At 36.1% G+C, this 26,485-nt stretch overlaps 1 protein-coding gene across 2 annotated transcripts in view; it reads right to left on the bottom strand.

Moving 5' to 3' along the window:
- Nucleotides 1-591: 591 nt before the first annotated feature.
- The window catches only part of CACNA2D1 (calcium voltage-gated channel auxiliary subunit alpha2delta 1), a 358,692-nt gene continuing 332,798 nt past the window's right edge, over nucleotides 592-26,485 (bottom strand). For both annotated transcript variants that reach the window (XM_059847448.1, XM_059847449.1), the window contains 12 exons: nucleotides 25,754-25,857; nucleotides 24,427-24,513; nucleotides 24,003-24,070; nucleotides 22,675-22,713; nucleotides 21,419-21,490; nucleotides 20,819-20,971; nucleotides 20,662-20,714; nucleotides 17,705-17,760; nucleotides 17,443-17,572; nucleotides 16,016-16,128; nucleotides 12,970-13,052; nucleotides 592-5,183 (listed from right to left, as the gene is read on the bottom strand). In XM_059847448.1, the coding sequence (XP_059703431.1) occupies nucleotides 5,067-5,183; nucleotides 12,970-13,052; nucleotides 16,016-16,128; nucleotides 17,443-17,572; nucleotides 17,705-17,760; nucleotides 20,662-20,714; nucleotides 20,819-20,971; nucleotides 21,419-21,490; nucleotides 22,675-22,713; nucleotides 24,003-24,070; nucleotides 24,427-24,513; nucleotides 25,754-25,857 (1,075 nt within the window). In that variant the 3' untranslated portion in view covers nucleotides 592-5,066. The remainder of the gene's footprint in view (nucleotides 5,184-12,969; nucleotides 13,053-16,015; nucleotides 16,129-17,442; nucleotides 17,573-17,704; nucleotides 17,761-20,661; nucleotides 20,715-20,818; nucleotides 20,972-21,418; nucleotides 21,491-22,674; nucleotides 22,714-24,002; nucleotides 24,071-24,426; nucleotides 24,514-25,753; nucleotides 25,858-26,485) is intronic.

The raw sequence follows: 26,485 nt of genomic DNA on the forward strand, positions 1-26,485 counted from the left end.
CAGCAAAGCACCTCCTGAGCACCCCAAGCCTGTTTATTGAGGTACATACATCCACTTTAATTATAGTCCTCAGCTAAGAACAGCAGTGGTACAGAAGCTGACTGGATCATGACTCAAATTTGATCAGAGGTGGGGACAACAACTTGGGCAGGACCCATCTGAGCCATCTGATTTTTCTCTGCTTCTCCATGTGAATGAACCCTTGGACTTTATCAGGGTTTCTAATTTAGCAAATGGCAACCCTTCCAAAAGCAATTGTTTCAGACAACAGGTATACTTCAGCTGTCAGACTCCTATTTAATTGAGAGCTTTACCGACCCTCAGTTTTCATTGTTTGGGGTTTTTTTCCCACTTTTTTTTTTTTTTTTAAATTTTCAGAGTCACAAATGAAACAGAAATGAAGGTTGCTGTGTATCCTTCTCTTAACCTCACGAAGACCTGCATAAAGTCACTGTCTTCACTCTCCCCAGAAACTCAGGTTAAATTATATGAAACACAGTTGTATTATATAGCAAATAAAGTTGTATTATATAGAAAACAATGTAAACATTGTTTACATGTTTTTATTATACAGAATAAACAATAAAATAGTTGTTGATTTTAAATGATAAACTTTTATTCTGAATATACTGTTTTTGCACGATAATTAACACAACAGTTGTAGGATTATAAACTTTTTATAACATTATTGTACAAATTTTTACAAAAAAATTATTTTTTTTCCAGGCTTGTCAAGTTCCACAAAAGTGTCAAGAGAACACAAGAAAAGGGAGAAAGACCTGCTTGCCTTGTAAGAGCAACCAAGTCTTTTTTTGCAGAAACGCACACTGAGCATTTCAATAAAAATATCCCAGAAAGCATGATCCAGACATTCCATACAACACAAGAAGAGAAGACAGCTTTGTCAGATCACAATCGCAATTTCATGGCATCTGAACAAGACAGTATCCCTTTAGCCTCAGTGAAATATTTCTTCAAGATGATGTTTTTCTTTTAAACCATAAACAGGACAGATGCAAGTAGCTGGGAAGAGGGTGAGGCTAACTTTTCAAAAGTCTTGAATTGTATTCAGATGCTTTGTTTTAATCTTTTTACAATAGTGTACAATGAGTATTAACAATATTAACATTGTGGTATAAACAAAATCATAAGAAATGTGGCCTTTGTTAAAGGCTTGGATGTCTGATGAAGTTAGGGTAAAATTTATCCTAAGAAAGGAGTTATTAAGATTTCACCTTAGGTTGACATTCCAAAAACACCCGAGTGCATTGCAATGCCTTGAAGGCATTCATATATTTCTTAATAACCAGTGTGCTAGCATCTGAATTTTTGGATCAGTGGTACTGAGCTTGTGTTTTGGAATTAAGTCGTACTAAGCACGTTTGTTATGTGTTAATGGGAAAAAAAGGTTTTAATGTCTCTTCAGTGACAGCAAAAAGCTCTCAACCACAGCAAGTAACACTTGGGTTGCAAAGGTCACTTAAAAGGGATACTGCCTATTTGAAACCAGTAAGGCCAGGTTTTAAGTTAATAAAAGGAATATTGTAGGAAAACTTACAAATGGCAGCAACACTGTTGTTTTTGTCAAGTTAAGCAGTAAAGCCTCAAGCATTAGAAACATGAAAAAGATCATACTAAAATCTTAAAGGTACAGGACCTAAAAATCTTGTCAATCAGACCTGCTATGTCATGTTAAAAACCTGTTACAAATATGGACCACGGTCAGTGTTTCGGCAGTAATGCTGGTTGTTTAAAAGAAAAAAACTAGAAAGAAACCTTTCATGTTAAGTCCTCAGATCATGTTTTGCACAGTACCATGCTGCAACAACTTTACTGGTGGTTACTTTTCAGATGTACAATACACTGCATGGCTTCTGTGACCTGAACCTGTCCCAACAGTTCCCTTCATGCTATATAAAGCTAGAGTTGAGCAACCATTAACAGGGCCTTGTATATTACTTTAAAAACCACAGTATATAATATTTAAAAAATCTTAATTTTAATTTTAGGATCAAGCTCCTTCTTTCAAAGACAAGAGAAGATGACTATGATGAACTGTGAGAATAAGGATATTTTTCTGCATGAGAATTTGTATTTATTCATGCATGTTATTTCTATCACACTGGTATTGACATTTTGAGATAGCTGAAGTTCAGATTGCATTTTCAGTCTATGTTTTTCATTTTGCAGATATTGGGGTATTTAAAACAAAAGTCTTGACCATCACTTGAATATATTTAATACATAATTTCAAAGTATTTAAAATACTCACTACTTTCTAAAGTAGTAATAAGATGGGAATCATGTTGGCTAAATGTTTATATACCACGTTATACTGTTAGCTGGAAAGCTAAATGTTTATATAGAAACACATTTCTTCAGGTCCTATAGAGGGGCAAAGGAGAGGAACAAAGGACATTTCCCTCTTTGGATCACCCATGAGGGCTGTGTGTCTGTGTGGCATGGGCTTCTCCCTCCTCTTGCATCTGAGCACTCTAAGGGAAGTGGGATGAGAGAAAAAGCCGCAGATGTTTCCTGTGGCAGCATGAATTTGTGCCATCTTTCTTTCTTCCAACAAACTCTAATCAAATACTTATTGAGTAACTCTCAATATGGCCTACCAGCAAAGGCAGAGTGTTTTAAACAGTGCAACTTCTCCATGAAGGGTTTCTTTTGGGAAGCTAAGTGAAAACTATAGAGAACTTATAATACTAACATGAAATTAAAAGAGCACAATGCAAACCAACAAGTACTTAAAGTAACCTCAGAGTAAAAGCAGTGAGTGCAGTAATTATTGGCCTAATCCTAGAAAACTTGCTCTTCCCATAAAATGTCAATTGACCACATTAAGGAAAATCACTGGATGTAGTCTTGGCATTAGAAACACTCAGACCAATTATTTTTTATCAGTGGTAATTGGTGGCAGAGTGAACAGAACTACAGCACTATGACTAGAAGGAAGAGCTCCAAGTTTATCTTCACCCTTATCATCAACATTAGCTCACCTTCCCTGAGGAGAACTTGAAGTCATCCAAACCAGTTAATTGTACTTTTAACCCTATGACATTGCTAGGTATATTTTTTTTAAGATCTAGATTTTATCACTGAACAATAGGTGAGGATTTCTGGTTTTCACTCACTGTATTTCCAGACATGTGAAAATACATAGCTGGAGCCAAGGTACATGAAAAACAATGAACCAGCCATGAGTACAACTACAGTAGATATCTGATCGTTCAAGCCATGCCATGGCTTTGAGTAGCTTCTTCAGTTTTCATAGGATATTAATGCATGCCCAATCATTTTTTTAAGCTTTTGGCATGATCAAAATTATATCAATCAATTGCCAGCATATACATACCGATGATTTGCATTTTTTTAGTTTTTAAAGAGCTTGTGTATTGTGCCATATTAATATTTGCATATTGCAGTTGTTAGCAGAACTGTACAATACCAGCAGTTGCACATTCATTGGTTTAGCTGTCTTGCAATACTGTTTAGTTCTGAAAACTAGAAAAAAAAGCGCAAATCATATTTTGCATCAACACTATGCTACACTGTAATATTGTAATTTACTGCACCAACCTGTATCACCAATGAGGTTGTATAAAAACAACTTCTAGAGTTATTATTCACAATCAAGTATCAATGTGCATACATATAGATTCAAGGCTCCCCATTTGTTTATATTTTTTCCAATTGCAGCAATCAGGTCATTTTGCTGTTAAATATGCTATTTTCAATAGTAAATAGCAACAGCATAAGTTTTAATATTATGGGTGGGTTTATATGAAGGAAACAAAGGGGGAACCTGATATGAACCTTAGAGAACATATACTTCCAAAAATAAATGTGTTAAATCTGATTTTTATATTCTTAAAATATCTGTACACAGGTTTTCATGTGAGATCGCTATTCTGTAAAAAATCCACCTCAACCCTTTTGTTACAATAGTTATATTTACCCTATTTTCTCAGCTTTTTCATTGCACAGTATATTCAGAGCTCTGTTTCATAATATAATGTAATATGATTTGATTGCAACACATTGCAATGTTTAATTTCTCACACAATACAAAAATCACTCTGTTATCTTTTCAATGAACTATACTCTACCATCAAAGAAAACAAACTGAAAAACAATAACTTAGCATCATCATCATGCAAAATACCCCTGGAAACCAACATTCAAATATCACAAAGACATTTTTTATTCACAAGCATTTTTGTTTCAGCCTTTGAAGAATTTCTACTAGCTTTATATGTAACTGCATTGTGAAAAAGAGGTGAATATTACATTGAAATTAACAATTTTTTTCTGACAGAAGATTACACCAAGTTTAAGATGAAAATCACTTTTTTAGTTACACTCTCCAGTACCTTTGTATTTTGAAAAACAGTAGTTTTCTTCCTTCCTTCCTTTCTACATACAATATCAACCTACCAAAGCTTAGCTGGCTTTAGGATTCATTTTGGAAAATTAACCACTCATCATAAAGCATTCCAATCATGCTGAACTCCTGGTGAAGACTGGCCAATATTTTCATTTTACTCAACAAGTTTGGACAAAAGTGATGTTGAAAGCAGCCATTGTGGTGCTAGTAATGTATATTGGGGAGAACATTTTCCTTTGTATTTTTTCTTTTTTTTTTTTGGTTTTTAAACAACTGTTCATGTAAAAGAATATAAATCTTCAAGATATCCAAAGCTTAAAAGAAATGAAAACCATATACATAAGCTATTGTTAGGGGAGCCCTTTTACATGAAGTCATCAAGATTACAACAACAAACAAATGAATAAACAAAAGGTTTTAGCTTTCCCCAGTGGGGCAGGTACAGAAATCTGTTTGGACGGCGTGGATGATGCAGCATTCACACACAGTTAAGGATCTGACACTCCAACATGCAGGCATCGTGGCGCCCCGACGAGTCTCACAACGCGCGATAACCAGACACGAGCGCTGCTGTTCTGCTGCTGTCTCAGTAGCTGACCCTTTCGAAAATGGAACTGAGGCTATTGTTTTGGCCAGGTCTCGATTCAGTTATGCAGGTTTTGGTTTAGCAAGGTCATAACTGGCAGTGTCTGCTGCCAGATAACAGCCAAAGCAGGACCAGCTGAATTGCTACCATAGACCACAGTGATGGACTCAGACCAGAGGCCCCACCGCAGTCAGCCGAATCTTCCTGTCGACAAGAAGACAAGAAATCATTTATTATTAATTACAGGAAAGCTGCTTAAGAAGTAATCTACAGCTTAGTTTTCAATACTTTGAACTATCCTTTTTGGTCTTATATGTGTTATTTTGCTAAAATAACAGTAAAAGAATTCCTGGAAGTTCCTCTGAATTTTGATACAAAAAGTGGCGCTATTGCTTCAAGTATAAACACAGGAGGATTAAATACTTTCAAGGTTTACAGCACAAACTTATGAACTAGATGGGATACTTACACCATCCATCAAGAAATGCTATGGAATATACCTGGGGCCCCCAGTAAACACCATCTATATTGCTTAAAATTGCATTCATTTTAATATTCTGAGTATGACTTTATTGTGAGAAAAGATAGAAGAACAGATAACTTTTCAAGTTAAGAAAACAAATACCAAAATATGTTTATGTCCATTTCATCAAATGATTGCACAATAAAATGAATAATGGTCTAGAGGTGAAGATATGATCAGAGAGAATGAAAATCCTTTTCTGCCTCTGGTGCTCTATTCAAGTACAAGAAGAAAATTTTCTATTGCACTACTTGTACATGCTTGATGCAGTTAGAAGCTCTCTCTCAGCTGCACTGCTGTCATGCATCAGTAACTATTTCTTATGCCACACAGCAATCACACCAGTCTTCCTCATTCCTCTCCACCATTAATTGCTGATCTTTGGTCTCTCTTTACTTATAATGCTTAATACCTTTAACATGATGGTCCTATTCATTAATCTGGCTGAAATACGTTTGATACCTGTTCTGGAGCCTGTAACACCTTAAACCTTTTTTCTCAAGACTGATACAAACTCTTATTAGTACCTAAAACACCAGGAAAATTTTCCCCTTTCCACTTTGTCTGAGAAGTCTGAGATTTATGGGTAGCCCTGAAGGCTGAAAATATTTGGTCTTTCTCTTGTTTTCACAGTATTCTGTAACCATGGTATAAAAAGACACTTTCCATATTCCAAAAGATTCCAAGTCCCCAAGGGCAAGAAAACAATGTAGGTGGAAAGGAATTTAGGTATATTAGCAACGGAGGAAACTTCTTGAACAGGAGCAATATGTGCAGGGAAGGACAGACAACTGAATCTGAACAGTGACAGACTGGTTGCTGGCACAGAAATTGTTAAAAAAATATATAAGAGAAAGCAGAGGAAAGCCAACAGCCAGGGAAAAGCTCTAGGTTCAGACTGACATGCCACTGAGGCATATGCAATTAATACTTAATATTCCCCAGACAAGGCTGGGGGGTGTGTGTGTGTCTGTAAAAAGTACAATCATGATAAATAAGAAAGAGTCAATAAACAACCTTTATTAGCAAGTTTCCTTAAGCAAATTTTGCTTTCCTTAAGCAAAACTTCCCAGCTTTGTAAGAATAGCAATGCAGGACATCAAGTTTACTCAAATGGGCAAGAACAAGAAAGTACATAAAAATGGCAGATCAGATATAAACAGGAAATGGATGGGGGGGAATAAAGTGGTTCTTTGTAACCTCTTTGCAGAATACACCAAAATGATAATAGAAATTTTTTGACTAAATTAAAACCACAAAGCCAAATATGATTTTAGGGCAACTCCTTCATAACAGATGTGTAAAGACAGAATTTGGAAATTGCAGGGCAGAGGAAAGGCCTTCAATGAGTTCTTTACACCAGCTTTAATGGGTGAGAATTTTAATGTTATTTATTCTGCACACAATGCATTCTTTAAAGCTGGTAGGTTTCCAAAACAGTTTGGGAAAAAATATGGAAAATCAGATAAAGCAGACAAAATAGACTCAGTACATTATCAGGAATTATAGCATTCACCAAGAGTCTCCTTTAGAAACTTGGATGCAAAAAGCCCCAACAATCCCAAGCCAAAAAAAAAAAAAACCCAAATAATAGAATTCAATTTCCTTAGAAAGAAATAAAAATTCATGTTGTCCTAAAGCAAATACCTCATGTTGGTTGTCATTCTTTACTAATAGTAGCTTTTTCCAGACATATCTCTATCATGTGTTAGCTTTATAATTTAGATGTATAGTTTTGGCTTAGGCTTTTTGTTTTGTTTGGGTTTGTTGTCATTGTTTCGGTTTGGTTGGTTTTTGCTTTTATTTCTTTTTGGTTGATTGCACTCTACAAGTTCAAAATTCCTAAGGTTTCTGGTCAACAAGAAGTCCTAAGTGAATTGTGCTGCACCAGATTTGTGCTAGGATGCTAAGATTTCAAGATGCACTGAACATTCTGGTTTATTTAGTTTGGCTCTGTCACTATTTGCATCTGCATTGTGTCTTGTCCTGCAGCTTTATTTCTATATAAAGCACTTAAAAATAACCCTGTTGCTTCTTCCTCACAGTGACTACAATTAAAAACAGAATTATCAGTAAAGGTTTCCTCTCACATGAATTCAGTGAATGGTGAATACCTCTTGGTATTTATTATTCTTATCACTGAAATTACTTAGAAGAGTCATCATTGAAGAAAGAGTTGAAAGCAAATCAGGAGATTTAAAATTTCCAACAGACAGGAGATGTCTGGAGAGTATAAGTAGTAAACTGAAGGTCTTAAATTTTTTTTTTTCTTAACATGAAGGGAAAATACCTTTATAGTGAAAATGGCATCCAGTATAGCAAGTAGGCCTCCACATATAGAGTTATACAGGACTCAGCTTACATCATCTTGCATTAGACCAAATATTGCAAATTCTGTTGATAAATTACTCCTACCACCACATCTTTTTGAAAATACCTTCCAATCTTTTCTATTTGCTCTATGAGGTTTTTTTTTAACCACGCCACAATTTCTCAACCACTCTTACATTCATGAGTCATAAAATGTAATATTCCTATTGGGTTGAGATGAAGTATTTTGGTATCTTTTTTTCCCTCTCCCTAAGAGTACACAGAGAAGTTTTTAAAGGATTCACAATTCACAATAGTAGAGAATATCTTGGAAGCCTGATGCAGGACAGGCATTGTCTTATTATGAACGACAACATTAAACTGCACTACACAAAAATACACAAGGTTTACATACATATTTCAAGCTCAGTGAGATTTTAACCTCATGTTGATCAAAGCCACATTAAATTTCTGAGGTTTGTAGACCAATTTGCAGTGGTAAACCAGCAGTTCTGCCAAGAACAATTTCTAAATATTGTCTCTGGAATCAGTTAATTTTTTTTTGTGTCCTAAGCTAAAACAAAAATAGTAGTGGCAAAGAAGGTACAGTAAATCCTTTCTAAATTAATTTTTTTCCTCGCAGAATTTCAAACTGCAATTTTCTTCTGTGCTCTCACTGTTGTCAAAACTACAGGAAATGTGAAAATATAACATGAAAAAGAGGACAAAGTCTGATTATGTATTTATTTATATGAATTAAACCAACCAACAGTCCCCTTAAAATAAGTGGGATTCCATCCCCAATTTAAAACCAGATTGAGAAAAATGTCAGTTTCGAATGATCTTCAAAATGCCTTTTTTAAAAACACTTCACCTCTTCTTGAGCTTTAAAAAAAAACTTCAGCTGTTTCATGTTAATGTTATTTTTGAGATTTCTTCTAAAGTATCTCATAACAAAGATATACAGCATTTTTTTATCTTCTCTTTACATTATCTTATCTTTACCTCTTCTAGTGCAATTAGACACTGAACTATTTTTAAGCAGTTTCACTGAAATTTTCCAGCCCAGGACATTAATCACACAAATCCTGAATAACAGATCAGCTGGGGATGTCCTCTCTTTGTTGCCTTCAAAATTATGTCTGTGTATAAATTCTCTTTGAAGAAAGAGAGACTTGTAAAAGAAATTGGAAAGAATTGTTGTAGGCTGCTTTCATTTCATCAGAAGTTCATGAGAAATTTCTTGCATTCATTACATCAAATTTTTTTGCATGCTTGAGGCAGAGACGTGTCAAACCCAAATGTCATCTTCTTCATGTCATGCCTTGCTATGACAACTCCAGGTAAGGCTGTTCTACAGCATCACATACCATGAAAATTGTTCAGCACTTTCAGAATGGAAATAAATGCTTTTATAAAACCATACCTTCATTTTTAAGTATCAAAACAACATATTCATTGCTACATATCAGCATTTCCTTGAAGACATTGCCAGCCCAAGGTTTTAAAATACACTTGGAACTATAAATACATATATACATGTATATGCTAAGGCTATAAACATGTGACTCCTTTAGTGCACTTGAAAGTGCACTATAACTACTTCATGTACTAAAACTTTGATTTTAAATGATAATAATTCATCAGAACCTACTGTGCTACTCTGACTTATAAAAGGGTAAAACATCTGCCCAAAGAACTTTTGATGTGGCTTTTGATACCAATGGATTACCTCAGTCATATCTTTTTATAAGCGTGGATTTTAAATGTTTCACATTACATTGTGAACACCTTTGCTTTTACTCAAAAGTAATTTCTAGTTTCAATGCATGGTCATTCACAAATTTTGGGTGACCCTCCTTTGTCTGGACTACCAGACAAAGCTGTCAAAGGTGTAGAGCTCCCCATGCACAGGCTGGGGACACAGGCAATTCCACAGGGATGTATCCAGTTGCCTGGGCTGCTGATCGCCCTCAAAGCTCCCACTGACATACCTGGAAGCTGATGGAAGTAAGACATTCCCAGTGGGGGCTAAAATCCTGTACACTTATTTTCTCTATTCTCAGGCATGGCAAACAAAACCAGTGTGCATGTACAAAGTAAGAGCAAGCCGTTTGAGGCAGTGATAATGACTATTTTGTTATCCTTGATGAAAAGTAAAAAAAACCTGTTAGGTTAGTGAACCTGATCAGCTGGATTGTATCTCTGTTGGCTTCAGTGATTTTAATATAACTACACAGATTAATGTCCAGAGAGAACCCATTTCCAAAATCACAAAGTTATTAGAAACAAGGTGGATGAACAAAATTTCCTTTATAACTTTCTGCTGCCAAAAGCTTATCAGCTAAAATTATATTCTGGGTGTTTCCCACCTTCAGTAAAAAGCACATTTTGGGCATAAAGAATTCAGCTCAAGGTGAGTCTCTGCTGCTTTATGTACACTGGACTGTAGCTTTTTAATTAAAGAAAGCTATGTGCAGAGCAAATTGCATGAGCAAGAACATGAGATGCTAATCTAGATTTTAATGTGAAATACTACTGGCTTAAAGAAAGGCCTTTGACCTTTCCCTACAACCTTTTGCCATGGTTGTGCAAGTTCCTAAGTTTGCAAGAAAGTACATCCTTTAAATACAGAATAAGAAACTTCAAAATTACTAAAAAAATAAACTGTCAAACGAATTTAAAGATTTTTTTTCATTTACATTCAAGATACATTAATTGAAACTTCCCTTAAATATAGAGAGAATATAAATACTGTGAAAATAACTGTTCTAAATTTCAGTTAATTTCAATATTTCATTAATTTTCAATATTTCATTACACTAACTCTGGAAAATGCCCTGCAAGCTTTCAGTTCTGCCTCAGTTTGCTTTACTTTGAAAGACATGTGAGTATCTCCCTCTAGTGGTTTTCAGAACATTGTTGATCAGACCCCCCTTCGGACACACATTTTTTGCTCTCTAGCTCAGCAGTTCTCTTGCAGACATGTCACTTGCACAGTGACTCCTGATGCAGCCCCACCCCATCAAATGCAGCACAGCCTCATTGCCAAGGCTTTAGTTTGAAGCCCCAGAGTCTGCATTTGGTCAATATACAGGAACTTACATAGTTAATCAGAAGCAAAACCTCACCTCGTGCTGTAATCAGGCAATTAATCTATTTAGGTCGCCAAAAATTAGGAAGTAAAAAAAATATTCTTTTATTGAATTCCTAGTTCAACCAAACTGATGCACATCATTATTTTCCATCGTGAACTGTTGAGTTCATTTGAATGCAGTGAAAACTCCTTACTCTTCTCAAAAGCAACACTCACGCATTACACTCACCCTTGCCACCCCTAAGTAAAGCTTTACTTTCACAAGTATGCTGTCTCTTCTATTTGCTTTGTATCTTTATTTTGCTCTGTGAAAAAAATTTCTTCTTCTGTTCATCTTAACAAGGACAAGGGAAAAATTCTTCAAAGTGAAGGAGGTGGACTCAGCTGGTACATGTGCAATCTCAAAGAGCCAACCATATAAATCCAACAGGTTCCCCTGTCTTTGTATGTTCTATGGGAGAGGCCCTCATGTTTAGTAATTGTGATTTATAAGGCTCCAGACAGGTTTTTTTCATATTTAATTTCCCTTACTATTGCAACAGTAATTTACTCCAGATTGTTGCTTTTGCGACTCCATTCTGTTTTCTTTTGTATGCTCAGTAAGTAAAAGAGTCTGCTAATTTTTTAAGCCAAGAACAAAACAAAAAATTAGAGAAAGTAACTGACCATCCACACCACATGAAAACTTGCAGAAAAATGAAGATAGGAGCGGACATCATGGCAGAGGCACGACTCGTTGTGCATATAGGCTGATCCTATTAATAACGGGCAAAGTAGCAAGTAGAGGAAAGGAAAGAAAACACAGAAAAAAAGACATACAAGATGAGATATCATGCAGATTGCTGGCAGTTAGCAGAGTTAATGTGAAAGCATCCACCCAAGAGCAAGAGATTCACAGCAAATTTTGCAAATAAACTTAATCAAAACAATCCACTGTTACAAAACACATGACTTACACATTGATCAGCACATCAAGCTAGTGAGCAAGAGTTGTACTTTCACACACAATCATATCAGGATCATTTGGATTATTTACAATGGCTGGATAGCTTTTGGATGGGTTTTCAACTTTATTTAATATTAGCCAGTAAGAAGACTTCCTCTTTAAGAAAAAATTTGTTTACTAGAAAAATGCATTGAATACAAATTCTCTAAACTTTTTAAATACTACTGACATCTCAGTAATTGTGCCCCATTGCAAGAAAAGCAGAGAACATACTGGAACAAATTTTGGTATACAACAGTTATAGGCAACTAAATGCACTGGTTTGGGACAATCTTTCCCCTGCAGAAATTGCAGAATTGCATGAGGCATTGAAAATGCATTTATAATTTTTTTTATTGTAACTAATGCCAGGCAATTCCTTGTTCAGTACTATTTGCCATGAGATTTATTCTGAACAACTTGAATTCAGCATAATCTCTTTTGTATTTTTGAAACGTAACATAGAAATAATATTAAAAATAGTCCAGATATGTGGCATAGTTATAATTCTTCTCTTCAAAACTAATGCATTCAACACAGAAGTATCAAACAGCATAAGCTTTGGTGATTTCAGTAAAGCAATGCACTTTTAAACCTGCTAAGAACATGACCTAAAGGCAGTACAAGTTGCAATTTGGAAACAATGTCCTAGACCATATATAAAATTCAAATAATTTAACAATACTTTAAATAATAATTGGAAACATTGTTATAAAAATACTACCTCTAAGCCAAGATTATTGTATACTTGTGCAAGCCATTGAAGAAGTGAATTTCACAGCAGCATACAGAGTATGGTACCAAATAAAACCCAGCAGTTTTACACTCACTGAGGATACTTTAGTGGAATCATGTGTGAAAGTGCAATGGTCATAGGACAGGCAGATAAGAAAGCAGCTGTTAAGTTTATGTTAATAGAAATAAAGCAGCTATGGTCTAGAGTGAACAGTATGTTTAGTGATAAAAAGGTTACCAGGCACCAAGGAACATTTAAACACAGTTTTCCCTGATCATCTAAAGCTGCTCTACAATTGTTTTTAAAGGAAGTCTTAAAGTCTTACAACTTCAATTTTACCTGTTTGGCTTCATCAAAACAGATTTCGGGACCCTTTCTGTATCTCGGTTGTTTGACCATTTCACATGGATTTGGGCCCTCATCTGTTTTTCTGGTTAAGGAGTGTCACTGTTTTTCATGCATTGTATATGAGCAGGACCAACATTCTGTTTTTATTTTTATGGCAGGAGAGAAGACATATGCTAATTCAGATAGTGCTGAAATAATATTCATACTCGCTTGTTTAAATTCAAGAAACCCAACCCAACTATTTAGATAAATCAAAATGAAATACCTCTTTTTATACTGCTATAATCAAGAAAATAAAACTCCTTCAGAACTTTTTAGAATATTTTCAGAACCATAAACAGAAATAAAAGCTGAGTTTCTTCAACATTTTCTGTATTGCTTTTTTTATCATTGCATAAGTATTTCAGAAAATATTTCATAAAGCAATAAACTTTCAATGGTGCTGATTACTTATAGTTTTTGTTACCACTGAGTTACTCTGCCATAATGAAGATACACAGTAAAAGCAATGAAACTTTTTTGGAAAAATAATGTCATATACAGGTTGAACATAGCAGTGAAAGCCTATAAAAACTGCTCTCTCTATTATAGGTACACTTATATTACCCCAAATATAGAAAATATTGTGCCACTGTAGGCTTTGTAGTAAATGACAGGAGAACTACTGAGATCCCATTAGCATTTCAGTGATGAAAGCAGACAGAGAAAATGCTGTCCATACTACCAGCAGAACAGCAGGAGAGAAAGGGGAGCAGTGAATGCTATTAATTAGCAAACTGAATATATGAGGAACTGCTTTAGCTCACATCTCTGAAATCTGTAATTGCTGGTGTTAAAGTGTCCTTCACACTGTACTTCACATGTGCCACTGGCTCATGAGGGGCACAAGTCATTGCAGCTGACTTGAAAGGCATGGATATGGAAAACTGCAAAACAGCCTTCTGGTGAAATCTGCTTATATTGCCCTTCATTTTCTAAGCCTTTTTTTTTTTTATTCCACTCCAGCTAGGACACATTTTAAAGCTATTAAAAGAATAAAGTGCCAGAACTTATCTTAGTAGCTCTAATTTACACTTGAAGAAATCTTGTTCATGCACTACCATGGAGTAGTACAGCAGCTTCAGTGCAACAAGTGGAGAGGCCAAAGCAAAGAAAAGGCAAGATGATGGGGAATTTATTTCTGCAGATCTGCATTTGCCTTCATTCAGATATTATCAGACTCATCTCCCCTTTTCTCAGCTGTGGCTCAACTGAAAGGAAAGTTGAAGCACAAAAATGATCCAAGAGACTGCATAAGCAAAGCTGTACCAGCCAAAAGGAAGCAAAGTGTAATAATAATCATCTAAATGGCACCCAAAGGTCATTTTGTCTGCTTGGGTGATCTTATGCTACATCTGCATTTCACTATGTACCTTAGCTACAGAAAAGAATTGAATAGCTCAGTACTGCATAGTTGAACAAAAATAAAACAGTTCTTTTAGTCAATATAAGCCCCCCCAGCTGTTTTGACTGCCATTTTAGGTAATTTACTTCTTTCTAGTAGTTTTGGGCTCCACAGGGAAATGCAAGTCATGTGCCCCTTCCAATCCATCATGCTTCATTTTCTACAGAGAGTGCTGTCCATAAATTCAGACAGCACAAACAGTTGATCAAACTGTCATGGACTGAAGCCAATTAGAATATTAGGCTAAGTTTACATAGTTCTCTGATGACACCCCAATGTAACTTCCTTTTCAGCCCAAGCGTGGATGGAATTCCAGTTTTATTAATGTGGCAATGAATGCATTGCTTGTGCCAAAGAAACACAGTCATCTGTATCACCATCTGCTTTTCTTTCAGGAGTGGGAGAGGCTGTCTCAACTAACTTCCTGACGTGGACAGAGGTATTACTAATTGTTTTCCTTGTTCTGTCACAGTAATCCAAATTATGGTTTGATTTACCACTTCTGGCACGCTGTCCTCAAGCCTACGTAGAAGAGAATGGCTGAGGTGAATTTCTCCTGACCTAGAATGTGTATATTGGTTTTATGGATTTCCATCACCATCACCTACAGTTCTCTACTGCAATGAACAGGCTAAAGCAGAGAGATTGGCATGAAGGTGGTTGTAAATTAAAATGGTCTTTCACTTGCTTTTAACTTAAATGCTTGTGCTGCAAGAAGTCTGCATAGCACATAAACCACCTATGTCTCCAGCCAGCTCTGAAGAAATTCTGTACAGGTGGATGAACTCTAGCCTTTGATGGCTGATGCAGTTACCACAAGAAGTAAACTTTTCTTTGACACTGGCACACAAAGTGTGTGCCACATAAAGCGCCTTCATCAACTAACCAAGATGCAGCATCTCAACTTTTCATGACTAAACACTCTTATCCTGACCTTTTTTTTTGTTATTTCTCTAGACAGACACACCCTTGTCTTTTCTTAAGGTCGAACAAACCCAGGACGCTCAGACTTCCCTTGCTTGTGCTCCCAGATGCCAACCTCATTTATGGCCCTCCCCTAGACTCCCTCCTGTATGCCAGTGTGGTTCTGGGAAGCACACAGAACTCCAGATGTGGTCTCACTAGTGCTGAAGTTGGGATGGATCAGTTCTCCCAGTCTGCTGACTGCACTCTTTCTGTCATAGCCTGGGATGTGACCAGCCCACTTCTCTGCACGCCAACTCCCAGTCAACTTCTTGCCTACCATGAACCTCCAGCTTTTTTCTGCAAATCTTTCTGTCACTCTGTCCCTAGCCTGTCCAGCTGGGCAATTATTCTGTCCAGGGCCCAAGATTTCGTATCTGCTTTTTTGAAACTTCATTAAGTTCCTGAGAGCCCATTTCTGTCTAAATTCTCACAAATACCAGCTTTGCTCTCTACCTCAATGACTGCTGCTTCACATGGTTTGTGATACCACCCACAAATACCTGCTACTTCCAGTGGCTACCATGGTAATAACATAGATAAGTGGTTCATTTCTCCCCAGATAGATTCCAGTATCCCATAGCCAAAAATCAATCCACACTACTAAATAACATGATTTTTAAAGGATACCCGGCTTCTCCGCTTGCATCAGTGGCTTTGGGTCACAGGAACGGCACAGCAGTTGGCTGTCACTAATAATGAACACTAGATTGGTGTTTGAAATCTTCTCTGCATGATAAAGTCTGGGAAAAAAGTCAACAAAAACCTATGTTTAAATGAATTAAGAAAAATCATATTTTGAGAAGGACACACAGTAATGGAATAAAATAATCCAGCTTCACAGATTTAGTCTGCATGCTGCTGTTTATCTTTTTTATTAACAAACAGTAAGACAGACTTATAATAAATTTTGTAATCTTTTTGACATTTCCATCGTACCCTTTTTCAACTAGACTTGTTAGTGGAAAAATGTAAAAGAGCATAAAATGACTTTAACTGAGTTAATAGTTAGCTCTGTACTGCTACCACAGTAGCTGTACTGAGAAATAACATCAGTTCAGCATCAATTAACACAAAAAAACCCCAAACCCAACCACAAAACCAAACAAACAAAATCCCAAAACATAAACCTGTCTGTAAGAAAGCCAAGAGAGAAGCATGGAGTATGCATGTCATGTATTGGATGTGAATTTGTTGTATTTTTATGTCCATATAATTCTGCAAAAAGTTTTTAAGATAGTAGGGTCATTTCCAGTTTATAAGTAAACCCAATGCATACTGGCAACATGGAAGAGGAAGTACAGAAGTTGAAAAAATGTCCGTGTGTTTTGACCATTCTCTCTTTCTTTCCTGGCTTGAAACACTGTATATTTTTGTTTGAAATCTGGCCATTAATTCTAATTTTTAAGATATTTTCAGAAGCTCAAAATGTATGCAAAACCCTAGCAGGCTCTTATATGAAACAGAAATCTAGGTCCAAGATGCTGTTTCTGAAGTACAAAATTTTTTCACTTATTATTAAATATCATCTTCAATAGGCCTCCTTATGGTGTCTGGAGAGTAATTCCTTTAAAAAAATTATAATACCTTTGTTTGCTTTATAGGACTCACAGCTCTTAAATCATGAGCACTATCAACTAGAAGATAAATTTGAAGAAAAATTGTATAACCTTCTTGACTGTCAAAAAATTCTGATACATAACCAGATTAAAGACGATCATATGCCTTGGGATATTGCAGAACACTTTTAAGTTGACATAATAAATTAAAAGAAAACAAATTGGGACAGGGATAAAAGTACAATTTTCATGGAGAACAGAATATAAAACCTAAACCTGACTGAAGCATTTCTACAAATCTTTAAGGATTAAAATTAAAATTAATTCTAAACAAATAAAAAGAGAATGCAATTTGCCTGCCTCTATTCTTCTCTGTCCTGCTTACGTAAGTTTGGTGAAGTTTATCCAAAATATGTTTTTGCTTCTTATAATAATGTCCCTATGTTTTGCAAAATAAATAAAATCCCGAAGTTATTACTTATATTGAAGAAATTTTACCTGGAGCAGTTTATGCAGTCTACAATCCCACTAAAGGATTTATCATTGTTCTCAAAGAAATATTGAGTTTGCTCAGTGATACAGCTTGTTTTAGGCAGGGCAGCACCGAAATCATCATCTTCCATATCAGCTGATATAAAATAAATAAATAAATCAGTAAACAAACAAATGACATTTTTAAGTCATAGACACAATGGGGAGACCCAAATATGTCCCCTGGCCTAGATTCTTACCTTCTACTTCACTCATTCTTTTGACTTACCTGCTTCAAGAAACCGTGGAAAAGTCAAACTCAAAAACAGCTGCTGTAAGATAGACCTGAACATAGAAAGACAATATATTTATTTTCAAAGATTCTTTTTCTTCTTTGTATTAATGGATACTTAAAAACTACTCAAATATAAGTTATTAACAATATTTTTTATGCTTTTCCCAGTTATCAAAGCTGTGTTTCTTTGAACCTTCCAGTTTGACTCTGGTTTTCTTTTCCCACATTTTCACAGGTCATTCACACTAATATTTTATTCTACTGTTCAGATTTGCTGTAATGTGTGCCCACAAGTCACATCATGGAAATTTTTTCACACCATACTTGCCCCCCTTTTATACCTCTTTTGGAAGTGTTTCTCTTTTGGAGAAACACATGTTGGTGTTTCTCTGCAACTTACACCAACTGGAACTCCTTTCTAACACACTCAGGGAACATGCTTCTGAATTAGGTACTTTACACTCATTGAGGTTCATTACATCTCTGAGAAGGAGATCAATATTGGAATACTATATTTTAAAAAGCATTACTGTAACAGATGATTTAAAAATCATCTCTATTCTCTCTCTTGAGCTATGGGCTACATTTTCTTCCTATATATGCTGCCAAAATACTTAAGCTTACTGAGCTATATTTAATTTTTTTTTACTTCACTCATGATTGCATTTTTTTCCAATTTTATTTACTTAAAGTAGGTACCAGCTTGCCACACACACAGACCCTTCCTCCTCTACCAGCCTGTCAAAGCAGGAAGTGCAACAGGTATATTCTCTGACTCCCTGCTTCTCCTTAACCTTCCTAAGCTGTATTTTCCAGTTGTCAAGTTTCAGTCTTGCTTCTACCCACAAATATGACCCAATCTCATCTCATTTTGTTCTAACACTTGTTCTGCAGAGAGAAGGGACTGTATAACTTCCTTCAACCTGAATGCTTTTTTCTCCTTTTCTAGTAGGATTCCTGTGTAAAGAAGCTGAAAAGGCCTGTCACCTTCCCCATGGAGGCATTCCCCAAAGGAGTTCTGGATTCACATCCACGACTCTGTGCTTTGAATCATCAGAGGGACAGCACAGAGCAGTTAGGGAGCAGAAGAGACCTGATTGTATTCAATGGTGATGCAATTTGCTGACAGAAAATAGTAATCCTTTGTAATGGCTTACCTCAGAATTTACAGGGAACTGAACAAAAAAGGCAGCCTGGGAAAACTCCTAAATCTCCTGACTTTAAGGAGCATGAAGGAGAAATGACACGCACACTCTTAACCAAATGCTGATGTATCCCATATAAATTTTGAAAATGATAGCTCACACCTTCATCCCACATTTTTTTGCCTGAAACACTATAGCTTTCTTTAATAACCTGGTTTCTCTTATTTCCCTGTTCTTGCTTTTGCCAGGTGCCTCACTGAATCCATTTTTTGGTCATCTCTTTTCACTTTGCTTGCTTAATGGCCTTCTCTGCTGGCTTCTGACCTAGATTCCATTAAAAACATGGCCATAGTAAAGTACTTTAATGTTGTGCTTTCAAGTTAAGCATCACACAAAATAAACCTCAGGTCTAAATTGAGACCAGACTGCTGAGTCTGATTTGAACACTGATAAACTGAAGTTTCTCTGTTTGAAAAGAACTCCAATTTCTCTTCTGGATTATTGCCCATCTCCAATTTTTGAAACTTGCTGTTATCCAAGAAAATCAAGATTATTTCTCTTCCTGTTCACTAAATGTAACCAACAATAAAAAACAACATACTGTCTTCATAGTGCTTCTGTGAGAAAATTACTATAAGGTTTTTCAGCTGCTACATATTTTAACTCTTAGCCTTGTAAAGGAGGTAATTTATTCCAGTTTGGTAATTATTATTAGGAAAAAAAAGCATCATGAATCTTTAGAAAAAGGACCAGTCTCCAAGGGTGCAATTCATACCACAGCAAAAGCTCCACATCCATGCCAATTACTTATTCCCACAAGGAAGGTGCTGAGGGAAGTAGCTGATATGAGTGTCAATCAACATGGCTCTGAAAAAGGTAAAATACCCCACCTGAGCACTGTGTCAGCTCTGCAGCCCTCAGCACAGGAAAATATGGGCCTCTAAGTGGCTGCAGACAAAGGCCACAGAAACAATCAGAGGAATGGGATACTTTTGCCATAAGGAAAGGTTGAAGAGTTGGGGTTCAGTCTGAATAAAAGAGGCTCCCAGGAGAGCCTTCTTTGTGGCCTTTCAGTACTTAAAGGGGGCTTTTAAGAAAGATGAAGACAAACTACAGCAGGGTCTGTTCCAGTAGGATGAGGGGTGATGGTTTTAAACTAAAAGAGAAAAGATGCAGACTAGATGCAAGGAAGATATTTTTTACAATGAGGATGGTGAAACACTGGCATGGGTCACACACAGAGGTGGAGATGTCTCATCCCTGGGAACATTCAAGGTCAGGTGGGATGGGGCTCTGAGCAACCTGATCTAGTTGAAGATGTGACTGCTCACTGTCGGGGAAGTGGACTGGATGACCTTTAAAGATCCTTTCTAACTCAAATGATTCTATGATTCATGTGTTTTCTAAAATGATTCACTGAAAAGCAAATATTGATGTTAGGACTTCTTGCTAGAAAAAGGCAAGGATGATATTCTGAAATAGGGAACCAAGTGATCAATAATTCAAAACGTGAGAATTTAGACTTCACAACTGCCCATCATACTTAGACCATTAATCCAAACTCTGTTTCCTGAAGCTGATTTTGTAGTTAGAACACACAATCACAAAACCTGTCAAGAGCAGTTTTTAATTGAATTGCTGACAAAACAGTCATGTTTGAGACACAGCTAAGAATTTTCATGATGAGAAACTGCAGAAACAAAGGGTCCTGAGAACTTTTATGGAGGGAAAAAATCCAAGTCAAATAAAGTTTCAACCCACTGAATAGAGTTTGGATATAGAGATTTCCTACACACTCATACTTACCAGGCTGCTGCTGAAGCCCACCATCCAAGCTGCAAAATGTCTGTTATTGTAGGCTGGGGAAAAAAAAAAAAAAAGCAAATAAAAGAGGTTATTTTATTTAAATAAACAAGTGAAGACTTTCAATGGATTGTCAGCCACTGCACATGGGACTACTGACCACATAGGCAGAACGAAGTCCAGCTCCTTGCTTTGGTTCCTCTTCAGGATCACAGACTGACTGATAGTCATAAGACTTGTTAAAGGCATACAGGGACATGTTAATCAGGTTTCGCATCAGGCCAGGATCAATTTCCCCAAAGAATCTTCCAATCTGATTGGGGCAATACAGAGAGATAAGGTAAAACATTTCCAATTATTTTTCTCTAACACAGTGCACAGCTCTAAATTGCCCAGTTAGGCAGTAACTGTAAAATGTAGAATCAATGAGACCCTGCCTGGGGAAGAGCAAGAAGAATATGAGAAAGAAGGTCTGTGGATAACATATTACTTGTTATTACTTCCTCACCATCTTAAGTCCATTGGCAGCCTACCAGCCTAATGGCAAAGCACAGAGAATGCAACTTGGTAGCAAGTTTGGTGTCTTCATCCATACAGAAAACTGTAAAAAACACTAATAAACCACCTAGAATTTCTGATCCAGCAATATTTTTGTGATTCAGAAATCTTTAGAGTAAGCTGAGAGTTAAATACTTTTTTTTTTTCTCTTTAAACTTCTTCCTATTGGTTTTCATGTTCTGTTCCTAAAGAATATACATACCTGTTGTGTATACTCATCTCGATTGGACATCAAAAGAAATCCACCATCATCAAGGATAACACAGTCCACATGCTATTGTAAGAAAGTGAAATATGTTTACAGGAAAGATTTGTCAACAGAACTCTGTAAGAAGCTACTTTTTTTTTTTCCCAAGACATCAGAGTATCTTCAAATCACAAACCAATAGCCAAGGGCCAATTTTAAGTTATAATAGTTAGTATTATCAGTATAATAAAAGTTTGAAAAGATCAAAGGCTTATTTGTGGCTTAATTTCATAAAAGTTGTTTTGCAAATTCTTATTTGCTCAATAATTGGTTAGTTCCAAGAGTGCTATATCCCTATTAAATCTGATTATAACTGGAACTCAGTTCATAATGAGGGGCTACAACTTCTCATGTGCTTCAGCCATGTTTAAAGTACTTTTCCATTTTCAGCTTTCAATGGTAAAAATCTTAAGGGCAGGCTCCCAGTTTGCTAGGCAGGATTATTTTCACTTGTCAAGGACTGTAGTGGGATTATTCCAGGTGTCAGGTGCAGGAATGGGAAACCCACTGATTCCATCCATATGCTTTGCACTTTGTAAAAGATCCTTGCAGCCAGAGACTGGAGAGATAGCAGTGAGGTCAAATAGATAACTCCCCACAGTACCCTTTCTGCTGTAATTCTTGCATTTAATGATCTTCAAATTCCTCAAAAGAACTCAGAAGACCTGAGCACAGAAAAGCTTTTAAGCACATGGCAGAACCTGATCTGGTGACAGGCCCTGGATCTGGGCTCTTCTGAGTGCCAGCAGAGCTATGGGGTGCCCTGATCCTGAATGTGCTGGGAACCAGTGACTGTGGAAAGGCACATTATGGACTTTGGTGCCTCTAAATTTGCACTTACCCTTCTCTGAGTTACTCTTTTATTTTGGAATTTTTAAAATTGTTCTTTTTTTTCCCCCTCAGGATTTGTCTCTTGTTTTGCAAATTACTGTTATATTTTTATCACATTTTTCTTGACACCATTCTCTATTGCTTTTCCTGTATATTTTTCTTTACACTTGGTCTCATAACTTCATCACCATAACCACTTCACCTGATTTTATGCCCTCTTTCCCCCCTTCCCCTCCTAACTTTCACCTTTCTCAGGACAGAAACAACTCAACTCTGTTTTCTGTGAAATAATAATGATAGAATCTGTCTTACATAGATCTAGAGAGAAGGCGTGAATTTCAATACTCTGTCAGATATTCATAAACTGAACATTTTCTTACCATGCTATTTCTTTCACAGCCACAGATTTCACTGTTGCACTAAAAAACAGAAGTATGGTAATCTTCATTAAAATGTTACAAAATAAACTGTATTTTGAATTTATATTAATCATTCAAGACAAGAAAAAATGATTCTATTTCCAATACCTATATATAATCTTCAAATTTGAGTGTGTGTCATTTATCAGAAATATCTCTCTTGACAACCTGTATTCTGTAACTCTCAATAGCACTATCTTAACTGCCTTTTTCAAAGACTCTGATACCCTTTACAATATGCCCAATTCACAGAAACAGTTTGGAGTACTTGTCAGGATGTCAGTGATGTGAGCATAAAGCAAACCATAAAGAATAGGAGCATTCCCAAGTGTTTGGAGTTTGGAAGGAAAGCCTTCAGAAGTATCTTTTTTGACCATGAAAAGCTTCAAAGCATGGGAACCCTGGGTGGTAAAGGAAGCCCATCAACCCAGCTGGATTTTATGGCTTTGATTCATAATATGTTCTTTCATGCTCTTGCAGTATGTGTACACATACACACACAGCTGTGTCCTTGCATTATGTCCTCAGCAAAACAACTCCCAGGTGATGCTGCAGCCAGCAGCATTCTGTCTAAAATATTCATCCTTCTTGCCATTTTTGACTTATGTATTTTTGTCCTTAACTGTTCTGACTCTTAGGCAATGCATTTGCCTCCCCATTGAACTACAGCTCCAAAACCCAAACCAGCCAAACTCTCTTTTTGGTTCCCTGAACATACAAGCAACATTGCCTCACCCAGTAAGAAGCTTATGTTCATTGAGTTTCTTCATTTTGTGCCTTTCCTTCCACAGTTCACTATCAATTCCATATTTTCTTTTCATTTAACCTTTCCTATTTCCCATTTACACCTCAGATGTATCACACATTGGATGCATGGAATGAAATGGTTAAGCACCTATTTCCTTAAGATCTGCTGAAATGCTGTGATCTTGGATGCAATATAAATCCTTACTGTTCACTGCTTACCCATTCTGGATATTAAATAAGAAAAAATTCACCAATTGTTTTACAGATTTTATTCACTGCTACTGCATAATCTTACTACTAGCTAGAATATGTCATTTCTCTTTTTCTCTACCCGTGTCTTATAATTATGAAAGCAAGACATGTACAAAATATGGCCTATTTCAACATAGATTTATTTTGTGCATTTGGATGATTTAAATACCACAACTACTTGGCAACTATGCATCAGTGTGACTCTGGCACAAAGAGACAGTAAACCTATTTGCATCTGAAGCTTTGAGAAATGCAAATAAAGTTCAAAAAAGACTTGGTCAATTGCTTACCAGGCTCTTGATTGTGGTTTTTGTGAAATTTTCCATCCAGCTTGTTGCATCAATTTTTATTCCAACAACTAACAAGAAATACATGAAAGTTTTTTTTAGTAAAATGAAGGAAAAAAAAGGTAACTGTTTAATCCTAAAAAGGGGGGGGGGGCAGAAATTATAAAGACATCTAAATCACTGAATTGGAGAAGGATAAATTACAATTTTTGTTGTCTGATCACCAACATCGTTCATGAGACTAATAAATTAAACACTCTTACTCAAATGCAAACAGATTTCCACTAGAAAGATTAAAACTGTCTCAGAGAAAATAATGTTATTATAGAGTGAAGTTCCTTTGAAATCTCAATTAAATTTCCAATTTGCTGTTGAGCAACAACCAAATAAAGAAAGTGTTTCAAGTTTCAGTACCACTCTGTCTTACCTGCTGGCTTCAGAAGTTTTCCATCAACTTGTATTTCTACAGCCTTGCTCACCATAATACCTGATTCATAGCTATTGGCACCACTTTCTGACAGTATGGAAGAGGAAAAAAAAAAAACCAAAAAAGAAGTTAGGATGACATGAAAGCCTCTTCCTCTGAAACTTAAATCTATTATTATTCAAATACCAGAATGATTTTAAAAAATCCTTGTCCAAAAGCACTGACCCAGGTGCAGTACACATTTCTCACCTGTGATAGCTTGGATCACTAACACTGGCATGACTAATAAATATTTTTGTTTACTTTTCTTCATTTTGTTCTTTTTTACTGCTTCATGAAGTTACTATAGCCTTTTCTTCTGCAAACAGAGCCATGAATACTCATACACATGTGAGCAGCTCTGTTAAAACCAGGATCAGAACCAAAGATTTTATCCTGATGTTATCTGTGTATTTTTCAATGCAGGGCATACTGACACCACTCACTAATGTACAATTTCTGCTCTGACTGACTTGAAACTCTTTTCAACACTGCTTCATATGAAAAAGCAAGTTAAAAAAGATTCCCTGGAGCTGTCTGAGAAACAGCAAAGGCTTCAGGGAATTTTATTAATTATCGTATTTACATTTTACTGAGAAAAAATGCAATAAATAATTATGAAATAACAGTAATGAAGGATCCCATGGAGTAAGTGATTTGTGGTAGCATCTATTTTTCAACAAACTTGAGAAGGTTAATGTTACTGACATCAATAAGGAGCACTTGCTATTTTGCTTATATAGGTTTTAATTGTCACAATATCTCACACCAACCAGTTTTGGTGAATAAGTGCAATTGTGAATAGAATTCACAAGCAAAGTTTAAACTAAGTAGTGGTGCAGTGGATGGAGTTATGGACTCTGGACTCTTATGCCTGGTTCCCCAAGTCAATGCTGGGGGTGCTGAGGCAGCATACAGAACTCAGCTCTTTTAGGACTTTAGGTAGTGTTACTGTCTGTGAGTGCCAGTTTATTTCACTTTCTGTTAAAATAATTCTGCCAAAGAATCTCTGTAAGGCAATGTTTCAATACACTGAATGAACACCAATACTCTGCATGTTTTCACTTAGGTTAGTTCTGATCACACAGGGCCACCAGAGTAGTTGACAAATTATGCTGACCTTGTTTAGTGCCTCCTAGCTTTTCCTTAATAATGGATATTATCCCAAGATTTCCTTCCTTATGAAGTGTCATGCTTGAATCTTTTGTCAGTGACCTCACCTGGTATGGGAAACTTCCACTTATACTGAACTAGCAAGTTCTGACATTTCTAAACTGTGATGGCTTACTGTTGTAGTATGGAGCAGTGAAAATATAGTTGTCATTATCCAAACTCCTCTTATAGAAGCTGACTTCATAAGTTTCAGCATTTTCCAACCAATCTTCTCCTGCCCTAAATTAAACAACAACAAAAAATACAGATTAAAAAAAGACAGTTTAGAGTCTCAATAAATCTGTGCTGTGGGTTGTCTTCTTTTAATGTTTCACAGCTGGAAAAAGTGAGATTCATTCTTATAGTCCTCAGGATCTGTCAGTTTTCACTGGTTAAAAGACAGGTGTAATCATTAGAAAAACCCCAAACAAACAAACATTGGGAAAAAAAAAAAGAATTAGTATTCTTGGAAAACCACTAATTTAGTCTCATCACTTTTATATTTTTTGTGAAAAATACAATTGCAACACTGCTAACAAAAAAATCTTTACAGCACATGCCATACTTTGAGCTTAATCCTAAAAGATTTAACATCATGAATAATCCCAAAATAGAAAAGAAACCCACTTGGGAAGTAAAATTCATTGCCATTTTCACATTTTGGGGAAATACAGAGTAACCTAAGAAAAGAAATAAATTTTCCATTTACCAGTAGATCTGTACTGGTGCCCTCACTATTCCCAGTCACTCATGGGGGTGTGTCTAGTTTATTGTATGCCCAATTTCACATTCCCTTTTTGCCCTCTGATAATGATACATTTTTCTCTCCTGAAGACCCTGGACCTTTAGGTCTGATCTCAGTCTAAAA

This window comes from Haemorhous mexicanus, chromosome 5 (assembly GCF_027477595.1).
Source record: "Haemorhous mexicanus isolate bHaeMex1 chromosome 5, bHaeMex1.pri, whole genome shotgun sequence".
Taxonomy (NCBI): domain Eukaryota; kingdom Metazoa; phylum Chordata; class Aves; order Passeriformes; family Fringillidae; genus Haemorhous; species Haemorhous mexicanus.